Source organism: Oncorhynchus mykiss, chromosome 20 (assembly GCF_057628025.1).
Source record: "Oncorhynchus mykiss isolate SJ-2025 chromosome 20, ASM5762802v1, whole genome shotgun sequence".
In the NCBI taxonomy this organism is placed as follows: domain Eukaryota; kingdom Metazoa; phylum Chordata; class Actinopteri; order Salmoniformes; family Salmonidae; genus Oncorhynchus; species Oncorhynchus mykiss.
This window is the reverse complement of record NC_143041.1, coordinates 27,689,293-27,707,024: the sequence shown is the minus strand read 5'-3', so window position 1 is coordinate 27,707,024 and position 17,732 is coordinate 27,689,293. Positions and strand designations below refer to the sequence as shown.

General features: G+C 41.2%; 2 protein-coding genes and 1 pseudogene across 4 annotated transcripts in view; 1 reads left to right on the top strand and 2 right to left on the bottom strand.

Moving 5' to 3' along the window:
* The window catches only part of LOC149974532 (ubiquitin carboxyl-terminal hydrolase 42-like), a 34,404-nt gene extending 30,445 nt beyond the window's left edge, over positions 1-3,959 (bottom strand). Inside the window, exon 1 of one of the 2 annotated variants that reach the window (XM_090212799.1) lies at positions 3,584-3,959. The gene's annotated coding sequence lies outside the window, so the exon portion shown is untranslated. The remainder of the gene's footprint in view (positions 1-3,583) is intronic. The other variant, XM_090212800.1, reaches the window with a different exon arrangement.
* Positions 3,960-4,200: 241 nt separating this feature from the next.
* Positions 4,201-17,732, bottom strand: part of LOC118936387 (eukaryotic translation initiation factor 2-alpha kinase 1-like) — a 27,829-nt pseudogene continuing 14,297 nt past the window's right edge. The window contains exons 12-15 of the transcript XR_016489453.1: positions 11,664-11,782; positions 11,329-11,408; positions 5,449-5,682; positions 4,201-4,412 (exon numbers count right to left, since the gene is read on the bottom strand). The product of XR_016489453.1 is annotated as a eukaryotic translation initiation factor 2-alpha kinase 1-like (transcript). The remainder of the gene's footprint in view (positions 4,413-5,448; positions 5,683-11,328; positions 11,409-11,663; positions 11,783-17,732) is intronic.
* Positions 12,655-17,732, top strand: part of LOC149974531 (ankyrin repeat domain-containing protein 61-like) — a 6,800-nt gene continuing 1,722 nt past the window's right edge. Inside the window, exons 1-3 of the mRNA XM_090213210.1 lie at positions 12,655-12,896; positions 13,939-14,033; positions 14,346-14,517. Coding sequence (XP_090069336.1) covers positions 12,744-12,896; positions 13,939-14,033; positions 14,346-14,517 — 420 coding nt within the window. The 5' untranslated portion in view covers positions 12,655-12,743. The remainder of the gene's footprint in view (positions 12,897-13,938; positions 14,034-14,345; positions 14,518-17,732) is intronic.

Genomic DNA, 17,732 nt, shown 5'->3' with positions numbered 1-17,732 from the left:
ATAAATACTTCAGAGTTCAAGTAACAGACATCAACATCAACTGTTCAGGGGAGACAGCGTGAATCAGGCCTTCATGGTCGAATTGCTGCAAAGAAAGCACTACGAAAGGTCACCAATAAGAAGAAGAGGCTTGCTTGGGCCAAGAAACACAAGCAATGGACATCAGACCAGTGGAAATCTGTCCTTTGTTCTGATGAGTCCAAATTGGATTTTGGATCCACCTGCCGTGTTTTTGTGAGATGCAGAGTAGGTGAACGGATTATCTATGCATGTGTGGGTCCCACCGTGAAGCATGGAGGAGGAAGTGTGATGGTGCTTTGCTGGTGACACTGTCAGTAATTTATTTCGAATTAAAGGCAGACTTAAGCAGCATGGCTACCACAGCATTCTGCAGCGATACGCCATCCCATCTAGTATGCGCTTAGTGGGACTATAATTTATTTTTCAACAGGACAATGACCCAAAACACACCTCCAGGCTGTGTAAGGGCTATTTTACCCAGGATAGTGATGTAGTGCTGCATCAGATGACCTGGCCTCCACAATCACCCAACCACAACCAATTGAGATGGTTTAGGATGAGTTGGACCTCAAAGTGAAGGAAAAGCAGCCAACAAGTGCTCAGCATGTGGGAACTCCTTCAAGACTGTTGGAAGAGCATTCCAGGTGAAGCTGGCCGAGAGAATGCCAAGAGTGTGCAAAGCTGTCATCAAATATAACATTTATTTTTATTTCTTGAACACTTTTTTGGTTACTAGATGATTCCATGTGTTATTTCATAGTTTTGATGTCTTCACTATTATTCTACAATGTAGAAAATAGTACAAATAATGAATGAGTAGGTGTTCTAAATTTTTTGATCGTGTGTGAGATAGAAACAAATATATATATGTTATTTTTTAAATATTGACATTAGGCAAATTGATGTAGTCAGAGCAAGAGTCCACAAAGCCTAGGGCTGTATTTTTATATGTATTTTTTTTAACCTTTATTTAACTAGGCAAGTCAGTTAAGAACAAATTCTTATTTTCAATGACGGCCTAGGAAGAGTGGGTTATCTGCCTGTTCAGGGCAGAGTTACCAGCCGGTGTCTTGATAATAGAAAAAGTAGGTCAGTGGTTCCTGCACCACGTGCAATTGACACCTACATGCTTTTGAAAATGATTTCAGAAATGCTTAAATACTTCTAACCACAAACTCACGTAATCACTTTTTTTCCTTCCAATTATTATGCATGCCAACGTATTATCAAAGAATTAAAGCTGTAACATTTTGGGTGACCGGACCAAATTCATATAAAAATGTGGTATAAATCTGTCATTCTCATTGAAAGCTAGTCTAAGAAGTGGTAGATGTGTTCTATGTGCGCGGTTTCTGTGCTTCCATGTTGTTTAAATATTTCCCTTTTGTACACCAGCTCCAAACACAATATTTTTGGTTATGCAAAATATATTTCACAGCTGTTTAGATGGTACATTGTTTCTCTAAACTATACTTGCTTGTTTTGTCACAAACTGAAATTAGGCTAACTATTAGAATTTTAGCAACCAAGAAACGGAGGAGTGATTTTTAACAGTAGGCAAAGTGATCATGTCAGGTGAAAATGATATCAAATATTTTACCATTGCAACATTTGACATCCACATTCACTGTGGTTGTCTGAAGCATGCACAGCTAGCAATGCATTCGCGATTTGTTATTCCCCATTATTTTCAACAATGTCAATGAGCGTCATAACTATTTTTCCTTTGCGGTACCTCAAACTGTTGTGATTACCAGCCGAGAAACTTTCATGAGTTGATTTTTATGCCAGGATCACAGACTGTATGGGCAGTGTCTTAACATGATCCTAAAACCTCCTCTGAGCTGGGAGTTTTTTTTTTGTGTTGAAAAATAGCTTTTAACAGGCTTCCTAGGACCTTTTCGGAGATGCTTTGTGAATACGGGCCCTGGTCTCATCTCCACGCAATTGGTGAAGTTCATCATAAACTTCCTTTACCACGGAGTGGAGTTTAGTCCACCAGTAAGGTCCTTGAAAGCCAAGGAGTATTTTAGGCTCCTTTAGTCCATTATTGGGATACGGCTTAAAGCTGCAATGTGCAGAAACGCACAGCCAATTCCTGGTTGCAAGTTTGCTTGTTTTAACACAAACTGAAATGAGGCAATGTAGAGCAGGGGTATTCAACTCTTACCCTACGAGGTCCAGAGCCTACTGGTTCTGTTCTACCTTTAAATGAACTGCACACACCTGGTGTTCCAGGTCTAAATCAGTCCCTGATTAGAGGGCAACAACTGAAAAGCTTTGAGGTCCAGAGTTCTGTTTGAGGGGTGTCGAGAATAATTGTACTATTTAAACAGCGTAGAAATATTTTCTGCTGAAACTTGTGTACAAAAGTAAAAGAGGCAAAAACGAAACTTAAGGGAAGCATAGAAATAGCGCACAGAAAAGATCGAACCGCTTCTTAAACTTGTTTTCAATGAGAATGACAGAGCTATTACTAACACTTCTATGTACATTTGGTGGAGTAGACCCAAAAGTTATATAATGCAGCTTTACGGTTAAGGTTTGGAGTACATCCCAAGGATCCCACTAACGTCAACCAAATCAGAAGAGCGGAGACTTAGCTATTCAATTAGCTAATACATTGGCTTTCTCTGGAGGTCCCTATGATTCAACCAGCATTTCAAGCATCACCATCCGCATAGCCAGCTGCCTGTGCAAGAAGCTAACTAACATTACCACATAGAAAGCTAATAGCTAGCTAAAATAGTACTACCAATTAGAGACGCAAATTCCCCAGATTATTAAAATCACACAAAAACACATTATCGATTAAACACTTAAATAAAAGTAGTATTCGTTGGATTTAAGTGGCAGTTTCAAACAAATAATGTTACCTAGCTAACCAGCCATTAAAGGAATGACTTTTTACACACGCACGTTTACGACAACTGTTCCCTCCCACCTCTGCCTGGCAGTCTGGCTGGTTGAGGCTTTAACGAGATAGGCCTCTAACACGCAATTCAAAAGGAGATCCGAAAATAATTTTAAACTTTCTTACCGTGTTTTTGTAAACAAGTGTTCGGAAAGTAAACAATGTATTTCTTATTAACAAGCAAAGACCGTCTAAATCGGAGGTGTGAGTGCATGGTAACCACAAACGCCATGGTAACGGTGAAACGTAGTTAATACTGCCGAAACATGCTACGGCGATGAGCATTGTGCTAGTGACTAGTTACAATGCTAGCTAGCTGGCCTTTTCAGTTGTAAAACAATACATGTGGTGTTTATATACGGTTCCGTGATTAACCTGGAGACAAGAACGCCGAAACATTTTAGCCTTCACAGGTTTAGCTAAACGGGAAATATGGCTAGCAATGTAGCTGCTAAGCTAACTACGTTCTAAAAGGAGGGGCTCGAGATTTAAAATTCACTGGTGGTTGAACGCTTGCCTCCGACATGACACTCAGTGAGCCGCCCGGTGTAAGCCAACTACAGCAAAACCCAATAGGTTAAATTGTTTAGAATTCTTCGAATATATAACTAAAATGTTCAGTATTTAATACAACAGAAATACCCTTACCTGTAATTTTTCACAAATGTATTATTCGTGTAGGTCCATTTCTTATTTCAAGCGGGGTAGTCCGTCGGTGAACAATGACGTAGCTATTTTCCCCACGGGCAAATCCGGGTACTACCGAAGAAAGGCAACTCTTGATTCGCTTAGGCTCCGTGTGGAACGTGTTCATATGAGTCGTAGAAAGCACGTACACGTCTGACCTTTGTGTCGTGAATACCGTGCTCGACTTGTCTTTATACTATATATTTTTAAACACAGCTGATGGGGAGTTTGTATACATACATTATATTTGGTTCGTTTTCAATCCGTAGGTGTGTGTGCTATGCCTGTTTACTTCGAAAGCAAAGCTTCTACAACTACTCCCAGATGATTCATGACTGAGGCATGCATAACAATAATTAACAGGAGTGAGTGTCTTAATTACCTCAAATTAAAGGGTGGTCAAACAAACAACCCAGTCTTATTGGCTTGATTACCTTCATCATATGAGTATGTTAATCACAACCACAAAATATGTAAATGAATCTTGACTATGTCTGCAGACTCTCAGATAAGTGTAAATTAAATGATTTATTCTACAATTTTAACTTTGTTACATCCAGGCAGAGAGACCACACACATTCAACCATTTGCACCAAATTATTCACATATGGTAAGGTAAAGGGGTCGAATATAACAGGTTTGAAGAAGGGCAGAGATGGTTGACGTCAGGTCCTGTCCGTGGAATGGGATGCTTGCTACATGCTCTGAGTTTGTAGCTGACTGATCTGTCTCCTGAGTTGAACTATCTCATATTCCTGCTCTTAACCCTTGTCTGCAAGCCATGGATAACCTGTAAGGAGAAGAGGGACATTGGTATCACAGATCAAACATCTCCAATGTGTAACACTCTTCTCCTGATATTTACTGTCAGTAGGTGGCACCAGATTAAACATGTGGCTGAAAGTGACACAGATCAAACCATTATAGCCAAGCGATGCTACTAGCATTTGGATCATATGTGTTTGAGCTTTTACAATAGCAGTGTAAAATATTATGGCAAGCAGAAATTCAACAAGTACAACAAACACATACACCCCAGTCATGAGCTGTTCAATCCCTAACGGTTGGGCAGACAGTATTGGGGCATGAGGACTGCTACCAACCGTCTCAGAGAAAGTTTATATCTTAGCCACAAGATTCCAAATGACCATCATGCTTTTTTTACACTGAGTTACACCAGGATCTGAACTCCATCATTGTTAGATTAAGACACAGTGGAGCCGGCTCGAGATATTGGTCGGAAAATGCCACTGTACTCCAAATTTTACCTTAATCCAAACTGATACATTGAGAAGATTGAAACACTGCTAGTTTTCCCAGAAAACTGTCCCTTTCGTCCTCATGCTAGCTAGCAGTAGCCACTGCAGTCATTCTGGAATGGCAATCAGCTCAACCCAATGCCATCTCATCTTTTGCGGATGAGTATTTCTCTCTGTAGTAAAGCTGTTTTGTGGGAAAAACGTATTCTGATTGGCTGGGACTGGCTCCCAAGTGGATGGGCCTATGCCCTCTCAGGCAGGCCCAGGCCAAATAAAACTATTTCAATTGACTGATTTCCTTATATAAACTGTAACTCAGAAAAATATTTTAAATTCTCACATATTGTTGTTCAGTACTTATGCTAAAATGTTTATTCTATTCTACTGAGCCGTTTACTTGATGTTTGTATTCTTATCTTTTATTATTTCTTATTGTTGTTGCATTGTCAAGAGGGAACCTGCAAGTAACCATTTCATTCAATGGTGTATACTATGTGTATCCTGTACATACGACTAATAAAACTTTAAACAATCAGTCTCATTCCCAGCCAGCCTAGTCATCCATACCATGTCTTTGCTGCTGAACAGCTCGCTCTGCAGCAGCTGTGTGGCGCTGGGTCTTAGAGTGGGGTCTCTGCTGGTCAGCAGTGTGATGTACTTGGCCAGGACAGGCCAGTGCTGGGAGAAGGAGTCTGGGACCTTCCCCTCACGGAGGTCCCCTAGCGTCTCAACACACTCCATCTCTGTCCCAAAGGGCTGGAACAGCTCCTGGGCCACCACTCCTATACTGTACATGTCTGACTGCATTGGAGAAGAAAAGACATAGTGATACAAATATTTAGATTTACTGTGTATCAATTACTTTATAAATAAAAATGTTATATTATCATCATTACAATTCAATAAAAGTTTGTTTTATGTAGAAAAGTCACACTGATTGTGCCCAGTCATTTTTGTGTGTCTCTCGAGCGGCTAGATGGTCTTTATCATTCGGCCATCAGATTTGCCACCAATGCTCCTTGCAGGACACATCACTGTACTCTCTACTCCTCTGTAAACGGGTCATCTCTGTATACCCGTCGCAAGACCCACTGGTTGATGCTTATTTATACTCCCCTCTATCTGAGATATCTAATGCAGCCCTCATCCTCCTCATACAACACCTGTTCTGCCAGTCACATTCTGTTAAAAGGTCTCTGCAGCTAGCGACTGGAACGAGCTGCAAAAAAACACTCAAACTGGACCGTTTTATCTCTTCATTCAAAGACTCAATCATGGACACTGACAGTTGTGGCTACTTCGCGTGATGCATTGTTGTCAATACCGTCTTGCCCTGTGTGCTGTTATCTTTAGGGCTCCCGAGTATCGCAGCGGTCTAAGGCACTGCATCTCAGTGCTAAAGGCATCACTACAGACCCTGGTTGGAATCCAGGCTGTATTCCATCTGGCCATGATTGGGAGTCCCATAGTGCGGCGCACAAATGGACCAGCGTTGTCCGAGTTTGGCCAGGGTAGGCCATCATTGTAAATAATAATTTGTTCTTAACTGACTTGTCTAGTTAAATACAAAAAATAACATGACAAAAAATATATAAATATCATAATAATAAGAAATATATATATATACAATGCCTTGCGAAAGTATTCGGCCCCCTTGAACTTTGCGACCTTTTGCCACATTTCAGGCTTCAAACATAAAGATATAAAACTGTATTTTTTTGTGAAGAATCAACAACAAGTGGGACACAATCATGAAGTGGAACGACATTTATTGGATATTTCAAACTTTTTTAACAAATCAAAAACTGAAAAATTGGGCGTGCAAAATTATTCAGCCCCCTTAAGTTAATACTTTGTAGCGCCACCTTTTGCTGCGATTACAGCTGTAAGTCGCTTGGGGTATGTCTCTATCAGTTTTGCACATCGAGAGACTGACATTTTTTCCCATTCCTCCTTGCAAAACAGCTCGAGCTCAGTGAGGTTGGATGGAGAGCATTTGTGAACAGCAGTTTTCAGTTCTTTCCACAGATTCTCGATTGGATTCAGGTCTGGACTTTGACTTGGCCATTCTAACACCTGGATATGTTTATTTTTGAACCATTCCATTGTAGATTTTGCTTTATGTTTTGGATCATTGTCTTGTTGGAAGACAAATCTCCGTCCCAGTCTCAGGTCTTTTGCAGACTCCATCAGGTCTTCTTCCAGAATGGTCCGTATTTGGCTCCATCCATCTTCCCATCAATTTTAACCATCTTCCCTGTCCCTGCTGAAGAAAAGCAGGCCCAAACCATGATGCTGCCACCACCATGTTTGACAGTGGGGATGGTGTGTTCAGGGTGATGAGCTGTGTTGCTTTTACGCCAAACATAACATTTTGCATTGTTGCCAAAAAGTTCAATTTTGGTTTCATCTGACCAGAGCACCCTCTTCCACATGTTTGGTGTGTCTCCCAGGTGGCTTGTGGCAAACTTTAAACAACACTTTTTATGGATATCTTTAAGAAATGGCTTTCTTCTTGCCACTCTTCCATAAAGGCCAGATTTGTGCAATATACGACTGATTGTTGTCCTATGGACAGAGTCTCCCACCTCAGCTATAGATCTCTGCAGTTCATCCAGAGTGATCATGGGCCTCTTGGCTGCATCTCTGATCAGTCTTCTCCTTGTATGAGCTGAAAGTTTAGAGGGACGGCCAAGTCTTGGTAGATTTGCAGTAGTCTGATACTCCTTCCATTTCAATATTATCGCTTGCACAGTGCTCCTTGGGATGTTTAAAGCTTGGGAAATCTTTTTGTATCCAAATCCGGCTTTAAACTTCTTCACAACAGTATCTCGGACCTGCCTGGTGTGTTCCTTGTTCTTCATGATGCTCTCTGCGCTTTTAACGGACCTCTGAGACTATCACAGTGCAGGTGCATTTATACGGAGACTTGATTACACACAGGTGGATTGTATTTATCATCATTAGTCATTTAGGTCAACATTGGATCATTCAGAGATCCTCACTGAACTTCTGGAGAGAGTTTGCTGCACTGAAAGTAAAGGGGCTGAATAATTTTGCACGCCCAATTTTTCCGTTTTTGATTTGTTAAAAAAGTTTGAAATATCCAATAAATGTCGTTCCACTTCATGATTGTGTCCCACTTGTTGTTGATTCTTCACAAAAAATACAGTTTTATATCTTTATGTTTGAAGCCTGAAATGTGGCAAAAGATCGCAAAGTTCAAGGGGGCCGAATACTTTCGCAAGGCACTGTATATAAACTCAGCAAAAAAAGAAACGTCCCTTTTACAGTAGAAACCACATAGTAAAGGGTTTAAACACTGTTTTCCAAGCTTGTTCAATGAAGCATAAACAATTAATGAACATGCACCTGTGGAACGGTCGTTAAGACACTAACAGCTTACAGACGGTAGGCAATTAAGGTCACAGTTATGAAAACAAAGGACACTAAAGAGGCCTTTCTACTGACTCTGAAAAACACCAAAAGAAAGATGCCCAGGGTCCCTGCTCATCTGCGTGAATGTGCCTTAGGCATGCTGCAAGGAGGCATGAGGACTGCAGATGTGGCCAGGGCAATAAATTGCAATGTCCGTACTGTGAGACGCCTAAGACAGAGCTACAGGGAGACAGGACGGACAACTAATCTTCCTCGCAGTGGCAGACCCCGTGCAACAACACCTGCACTGGATCGGTACATCCGAACATCACACCTGCGGGACAGGTACAGGATGGTAACAACAACTGCCCGAGTTACACCAGGAACGCACAATCCCTCTATCAGTGCTCAGACTGTCCGCACTAGGCTGAGAGAGGCTGGACTGAGGGCTGTAGGCCTGTTGTAAGGCAGGTCCTCACAAGCCATCACCGGCAACAACGTCAAACCCACCGTCGCTGGACCAGACAGGACTGGCAAAAAGTGCTCTTCACTGACGAGTCGCGGTTTTGTCTCACCAGGGGTGATGGTCGGATTTGTGTTTATCGTCGAAGGAATGAGCATTACACCGAGGCCTGTACTCTGGAGTGGGATTGATTTCGAGGTGGAGGGTCCGTCATGGTCTGGGGTGGTGTGTCACAGCATCATCGGACTGAGCTTGTTGTCATTGCAGGCAATCTCAACGCTGTGCATTACAGGGAAGACATCCTCCTGTGGTACCCTTCCTGCAGGCTCATCTTGACATGACCGTCCAGCATGACAATGCCACCAGCCATACTGCTCGCATCGCTTGCTCGTTCTGTGTGTGATTTCCTGCAAGACTGATTTCCCTCAAGGAATGTCAGTGTTCTGCCATGGCCAGTGAAGAGCCCGGATCTCAATCCCATTGAGCACATCTGGGTCCTGTTGGATCGGAGGGTGAGGGCTAGGGCCATTCCCCCCAGAAATGTCAGGGAACTTGCAGGTGCCTTGGTGGAAGAGTGGGTTACATCTCACAGCAATAACTGGCAAATCTGGTGCAGTCCATGAGGAGGAGATGCACTGCAGTACTTAATGCAGCTGGTGGCCAGCATCCCGGAGTTGCCTCTTAACGGTTGACGTTGAGACTGGTGTTTTGTGGGTACTATTTAATGAAGCTACCAGTTGAGGACTTGTGAGGCATCTGTTTCTCAAACTAGACACTCTAATGTACAGTGGGGCAAAAAAGTATTTAGTCAGCCACCAATTGTGCAAGTTCCCCCACTTAAAAAGATGAGAGAGGCCTGTAATTGTCATCATAGGTACACTTCAACTATGACAGACAAAATGAGAGAAAGAAATCCAGAAAATCACATTGTAGGATTTTTAATGAATTTATTTGCAAATTATGGTGGAAAATAAGTATTTGGTCACCTACAAACAAGCAAGATTTCTGACTCTCACAGACCTGTAACTTCTTCTTTAAGAGGCACCTTTGTCCTCCACTTGTTACCTGTATTAATGGAACCTGTTTGAACTTGTTATCAGTATAAAAGACACCTGTCCACAACCTCAAACAGTCACACTCCAAACTCCACTATGGCCAAGACCAAAGAGCTGTCAAAGGACACCAGAAACAAAATTGTAGACCTGCACCAGGCTGGTTAAGACTGAATCAGCAATAGGTAAGCAGCTTGGTTTGAAGAAATCAACTGTGGGAGCAATTATTAGGAAATGGAAGACATACAAGACCACTGATAATCTCCCTCGATCTGGGGCTCCACGCAAGATCTCACCCCGTGGGGTCAAAATGATCACAATAACGATGAGCAAAAATCCCAGAACCACACGGGGGGACCTAGTGAATGACCTGCAGAGAGCTGGGACCAAAGTAACAAAGCCTACCATCAGCAAGGGCATTGAAGATGAAACGTGGCTGGGTCTTTCATTATGACAATGATACCAAACACACTGCCCGGGCAACGAAGGAGTGGCTTCGTAAGAAGCATTTCTAGGTCCTGGAGTGGCCTAGCCAGTCTCCAGATCTCAGCCCCATAGAAAATCTTTGGAGGGAGTTGAAAGTCTGTGTTGCCCAGCAACAGCCCCAAAACATCACTGCTCTAGAGGAGATCTGCATGGAGGAATGGGCCAAAATACCAGAAACAGTGTGTGAAAACGTTGTGAAGACTTACAGAAAACGTTTGACCTCTGTCATTGCCAACAAAGGGTATATAACAAAGTATTGAGATAAACTTTTGTTATTGACCAAATACTTATTTTCCACCATAATTTGCAAATAAATTCATTAAAACTCCTACAATGTGATTTTATGTATTTTTTTTCCTAATTTTGTTTAGAACTTGCACAATCGGTGGCTGACTAAATACTTTTTTGCCCCACTGTACTTGTCCTCTTGCTCAGTTGTGCACCGGGGGCCTCACGCTCCTCTTTCTATTCTGGTTAGAGCAAGTTTGTGCTGTTCTGTGAAGGGAGTAGTACACAGTGTTGTATGAGATCTTCAGTTTCTTGGCAATTTCTCGCATGGAATAGCCTTCATTTCTCAGAACAAGAGTAGACTGACGAGTTTCAATAGAAAGCTCTTTGTTTCTGGCTATTCTGAGCCTGTAATCGAACCAGCAAATGCTGATGCTCCAGATACTCAACTAGTCTAAAGGCCAGTTTAGTGAGTCTTTAGTCAGAACAACAGTTTTCAGCTGTGCTAACATAATTGCAAAAGGTTTTTCTAATCATCAATTAGCCTTTTAAAATTATAAACTTGGATTAGCTAACACAACGTGCCATTGGAACACAGGAGTGATGGTTGCTGATAATGGGCCTCTGTACGCCTATGTAGATATCCCATTAAAAATCAGCCGTTTCCTGCTACAATAGTAATTTACAACATTAAGAATGTCTACACTATATTTCTGATCAATTGATGTTATTTTAATGGACAAAAAATTAGCTTGCCTTTCAAAAACAAGGACATTTCTAAGTGACCCCAAACTTTTGAACAGTAGTGTATATATTTCTGACATTATGGAGATGACTCACATTTGAATCATAGTGGGAACCCTCCAGTTGTTCAGGTGCTGCGTAAATAAATGTCCCCACTCCAGCGGTGTGAGAGGAACCTGCAGAAAGATTACAAGCATATCAAGAACATGCACAGGACCAGAGCTAGCCAGGGGAAATGTGTGGGTCAAGATCAGTGCTATGCCGTAAAAGGGATTTAGTTACACAAACCCATACCACCATCTTCTGGTGATTTCAAGAACTACACATGGACAAAAGCGTACAATGTTAACTGTTTACATATATAATGTAACAACCATTGAGCTTGTGGTGATAGAGACAGATTAGAAAAATAGATGAATTCAGTTTTTCACCAGTGTTCTGTGAGGTGGAGGGTGGTTTTTCCTTGTCATCCATCATTTTATCCCTGCAAGCCAGTCCAGTCTCCAATGCTCACATGGCAGTTATGTCCACTCAGGAAAATATTCCTGGGCTGTAAATCAAAATCATACAAAATGTAAAATATTCACATAATATCCCATTTTTATGTTGTCTGTGAGGTCATAATGCTACAGGAGATTCTAAAACAGGGATTATTTTATACAATGCGTAATTCTATTTTGTCATTACCTCTAGGCCACGTTATTGCTTTAGTATATGTTTTAACTTTAATTTTTTATTTAAAATGGGTAATATTAGTAACAAACCATGCCTTAGTCCCTATTGCATGCATTATAAACTTCAGCTTAATAAGAAAATCAGATTCAGCGATGGAGTCCCCGGTGAATTTGATCATTTGCAGTTTAAAATTCACGAAGCAATAGTCAAAGGAGATGTGTCTAGTATTATCAAGCTTTTAAGATCTCACCCTGTCAATGAGCCTGTTCAGATTTGGAAATACTGTACTGTTTTTTCTACACTTCAAAGACAGGTAACGTTAAGTGTTGAAAAACATGCCATTTTCGCTAGCCTAAATATATAGGCCCCTCAAAAAGTTATAAATCGTTCACAGGGAATAACTAACTATCAGTTGGAGTAAGAATACATGGAGCGTCTATGCGTTGTTTTTGTTGTTGTTGTTGTTTTTTACAAATAGAGTCCTTATTATTATTATCATGAAATAACTCAGGTAGGATATGCCTACGCGTAATATTACATACAGGTTATTTTCGGCCATAGGTGAGGCACTATCATATCGACAGCTGTCACCAGCGATGCAGAATGATGACGTTTCCAAACGTGCTTATTACTGCCTTCTTGAGAAAAAACATCAGAGCACTGACAGAGTACAGCGCTGTAATTTACTGTTTGATCAGATGCTAATGTTGAGGCTGATAACCAGCATTTCACGATAACTGACATTTACAAAGAGCCTTAAAACGTGTAAGTTTTCAATAATGTAGAGCAAAGCGAACGTACACTTGAGTAGGACCTTGATCTTCTAGCTATGGGGTATGGATACGAACGTCAACTTTTCAGATGCTGAATTATATGATGCGATCTTGATAGAAGACCTGGCGCGTATTAACGATTTTACCCAAAAACGGGGGTCCAACTTTTACATCGATTTAAGAACAACGGGACTTCTTCATGAAATCCTTTCAAAGGTAAAACCCACAATAAAAACTTCAGACATGGTATTCTCTAACGGTATGGTACAAAAGAGTTCATGCAATCTGGAGTTATTAACCAAAAACTCCCAGACCTCCAAAACTATTGAGCATGCGTAATAGCCATGTTATTTAGTTTACTCACAGATTATCCATTATACTGACTAAATACTCAAGTGGGGCCATTCTAGCCAATGAGAGGGCAGATACGCGTGTATCTCAGGCACAACACCGACATAAAGTGTTTTCTAAATGTTGCCAGGATGTCAAGTGGCCTACTTATATCTATCTACACTCGTAACAAGTTACGCATTACGAAATTTATATTCGATCAAATAAGCCATCCTGGCAATTTTTTGTTAACCAAATTCGACACTCATTGACCTCCATACAAAAACTCCTCGCTTTGTGAGAAAAAAAAAAAAAAAAAAGTACAAAAAAACCAGCCACCTGCTGGAGAATACAGATTTGGGGCCCAGATATTCCTCTCGTTCAAATATCCATCGCAAAAATCTATTTTGCATACAACATACATAAAATATAATACATAGCAAGTTAGGAAACAGCAAACTTCATGCAATCCAACACATTTTACTATGAGGCAGAGAGAAAAATTGTACGTTTTATGCTATTCTACACATTTTTGCATGAAGCTGAGAGATACTTTTGCTGTTTTAAAAGCACATTTTCTGCAATTGTACACATTTTTCCATGGGACAGAGATAGAAATGTGCTGTTTTATAGCTTATCTCGTGCTATTTTTCACATTTTGCCATGACAATGAGAGAAAATTGTTCAGTTTTTAAGCAAATTTCCTGTAATTGTACACATTTTGCCATGAGGCGGAGAGAAAATTGTGTAGTTTTAAAGCTAATTTCCTGCAATTCTACACATTTTGCCATGCGTATGACGTGTTAATATGCTATCTGGGGGCTCTGACCTCCAGGTGTCCCCCAGCCCGTTCGGTAACAAACATTTAGCATTCCTAACATGTTTTTCTAAGTCTTTAAACAAGTTCTCTCTCGCTCATTGCCTACAGGGCTTAGCAATTCTCCCCCTCCACCTGGCTGCATCTTACAGGAGAGTGAAGAGCCTTGAGAGCCTTCTCTCTGCCGGGGCAGACCCGGAGATCAGGTATCCCTATATGAACAGGTTCCACTGGTTTGGGTCATACACTGAAAAGGGAAGACCATATTAGAGCTTTCAAATGATAATGTTGCTCTGTATAACTAAGCAACATTAGATTATTGAGTTACACCCCTAAACTTCAGCATAACCATTCAAAATGTCCTAAAACATGAAAAAAGCTCTATGAGTAATGCCAGTATTTGGAAGTGGCACCACAAGTCTCTGTAATCTCCTTTATGTGAAAAAATAAATCACCACCAGCAAAACAAAACCATTCTGACAAGACCATTTCTCCCATGTCCTCCTTGCAACCTTCAGGGACCAGCGAGGGCGCAATGCCCTGCACCTGGTGATCACCCACTGGCCCACCATCCTGGCCTCCTGGCCCAAGCCACGCACCAAGTTTGAGATGTCCATGATGTCCATGCAGCACCGGGCCGAGGCCTGCCTCAGGGTGCTCTGCAACCACGGAGTCAACATCAACGCAGAGGTAATTGATTGATTGGTTAATTGAAAATTTCATCTAAAATTGTTCCATCCCTATGTTGAAAAATGTATGCATATACTAACCCAATTATCAAGGGTAAACACAAAGCATGATAAAGTTTCCTGTAGAGATGCTGATCTTATTGTCCGTTTTGTATTTCCACCCAAGGGTTTAAGCTGAGCCAAGGTCTGTGCTTAAAGGGCTGCGTTTACACAAGCAGCCCAATTCTGATATTTGTTTCCACTAACGGGTCTTTTGACCAATCACATTAGATGTTTTCACATCAGATCTTATTCAGATTTGTCAAAATACCAGTTAGTTAGTAAAAAAGTATATCAGAATTGGGCTGCCTAAACGCAGCCGATTGGAATTAAACCAGAAGTCATGAACAGGGGTTTTTCTGCATAGAAAAGTTTAGGGAAGTAAAGAAAAAATGTTTTTGGGGATGGAAAAACTGAAAAACGTTTTTCAGTGTAAACTTAAAATTACTAAAACCAGATGAAGTATGTAGAGGTAAAGGTAATGTACCTACATATTTTTAATAAGATATCCTTTGAGAACTAACAATCACCCAAATAATAGCTAGACAGTCGGGAAGAATCTCAAATTTAAAAAAATTATACATTAAGGAGTATTTTTGTCATGGCATAGGGCCCCCATTGATTTTGTTATAATGTTTGAATCACTCAGATAGCATAAGGGCAATTCCACTGTAACAGAATTACGCTTTGACTCTATGCACTTAGTTCACAAAAACTAAATTGGTGGAATAACTGTGCAGAATTACTTTAAAATCGCCTTCAAGTATTCAAGCAACAACATTTTCATTTTCCAAAAATTCTTAAATATCTGCTCTGAATAAAGATTCAAAAATGTCTGCTGAAAGAATAGGGTGTCAGCTATGACAGTTTGAAAAAAATGTATTTTGGTTATTTAACTACACTAAGTGAAGTGGATTTACACCCGGAAACGGAATTACAGTAACATAATTACAGAAAGAGAGGGGGCTCATGAGTAGGTGTCAGTAAGAGCTGGGACAGGTGACATTAAGTGGACAGTGAGAGATAAGCAGAGAGAGAGAGAAGAGAGGGGTTGTCCAGATAGACTGTTTTAACATTCTTGGTTATACCAGCAGAAAGACAAAGACAAGAGTAGTCCGCTGAACATAACAGTATGCCACTGAAAGGGAGGACTGTAAAAGCATGTGACCCAACTGTGGTTTGTGACTGTTATGATTTCCCATTGTAGCCAATTCAGTTGCAGTTAATCCGTTACAGATTTTTGGGGTATGTCCATTACCAATTACGTAATGGAATTACGAGTGTGGATCACTTAATAATTCATAAACAAAATTGGTTTCAGTAAAATCACTTTAACTAATTGGTAGGTCTACCATTCCTTGTTACTTTTGTTTACATTATCCTCCCTCATGAGGGAGAGAAATGAGAAAATATCCTAAAGATATGTGGGTTTTTGGTAACGGAATTGCAAGGCAATATTTCTTAAACTTACAGAAGGTAAACAATTTCTCCAAGACTAAATATAAAGTGTTGATATTAGTTGTCAGGGGTCTTCTTTAGGACAACATTTTTGTATTTTGATGTATTTTTGATAACTTTCAAGGCTTTTTCTGGTAGATGTTTTCTAAGATCCATTTTCCATCTTTTTATCCAGAAATCAAAGCTTTTAATTATGCCTAATTTTTAAAATGGAAAATGGAACATTTTTAAGATGGAAAATGGTTGAAGAACGTTTTTCCATTTCCCAAAACTATATAGACTCAGCTATCATTTGACACCCAATGGGTCCTTTTAGATGGAAATGCCCATAAGCCATGGCCAAATGTGTAGAATTGCAGGAAAATAGCTTTAAAACAGAAAAATTGTGTCACTGCGGTCAACCGGAGGGCCTCCTAAATTTCCGGCTGGCGACCTCATCATTGGCCATGGCCACACCCTTGCCACGCCCACCACCTAAGCCACATTTTGATCCAAGCTTTGGAGCACCTTAAATGAAATTTTGGAAAAAATGGCAAACTCAGCTTCATCATTCATTGAATCAGATGGCTCATTCATTACAAAAACGACTGATATTGCCAAATAAACTCAGCAAAAAAAGAAACGTCCCTTTTTCAGGACACTGTCTTTCAAAGATAATTCGTAAAAATCTAAATAACTTCACAGATCTTCATTGTTTCGGGTTTAAACACTGTTTCCCATGCTTGATCAATGAAGCATAAACAATTAATGACCAAGCACCTGTGGAACAATCATTAAGACACTAACAGCTTACAGACGGTAGTAATTAAGGTCACAGTTATGAAAACCTAGGACAAAAAAGAGGCCTTTCTACTAACTGAAAAACAGCAAAAGAAAGATGCCCAGGGTACCTGCTCATCTGTGTGAATGTGCCTTAGGCATGCTGCAAGGAGGCATGAGGACTGCAGATGTGGCCAGGAAAATAAATTGTAATGTCCGTACTGTGAGACGCCTAAGACTGTGCTACAGGGAGACAGGACGGACAGCTGATCGTCCTCGCAGTGGCAGACCACGTGCAACAAACACCTGCACAGGATCGGTACATCTGAACCTCCTGTACCCTTCCCGCAGGTGTGATGGCAACAACAACTGCCCGTGTTATACCAGGAACACACAATCCCTCCATCAGTGCTCAGACTGTCTGCAATTGGCTAAGAGAGGCTGGACTGAGGGCTTGTAGGCCTGTTGTAAGGCAGGTCCTCACAAGACATCACCGGCCACAACGTCGCTCATGGGCGCAAACCCACCGTCTCTGGACCAGACAGGACAGGCAAAAAGTGCTCTTCACTGACGAGTCACGGTTTTGTCTCACCAAGGGTGATGGTCGGATTCGCGTTTATCATCGAAGGAATGAGCGTTACACCGAGGCCTGTACTCTGGAGTGGGAACGATTTGGAGGTGGAGGGTCCGTCATGGTCTGGGGCGGTGTGTCACAGCATCATCGGACTGAGCTTGTTGTCATTGCAGGCAATCTCTACGCTGTGTATTACAGGGAAGACATCCCCCTCCCTCATGTGGTACCCTTCCTGCAGGCTCATCCTGACATGACCCTCCAGCATGACAATGCCACCAGCCATACTGCTCGTTCTGTGCGTGATTTCCGGCAAGACAGGAATGTCAGTGTTCTGCCATGGCCAGCGAAGAGCTCGGATCTCAATCCCATTGAGCACATCTGGAACC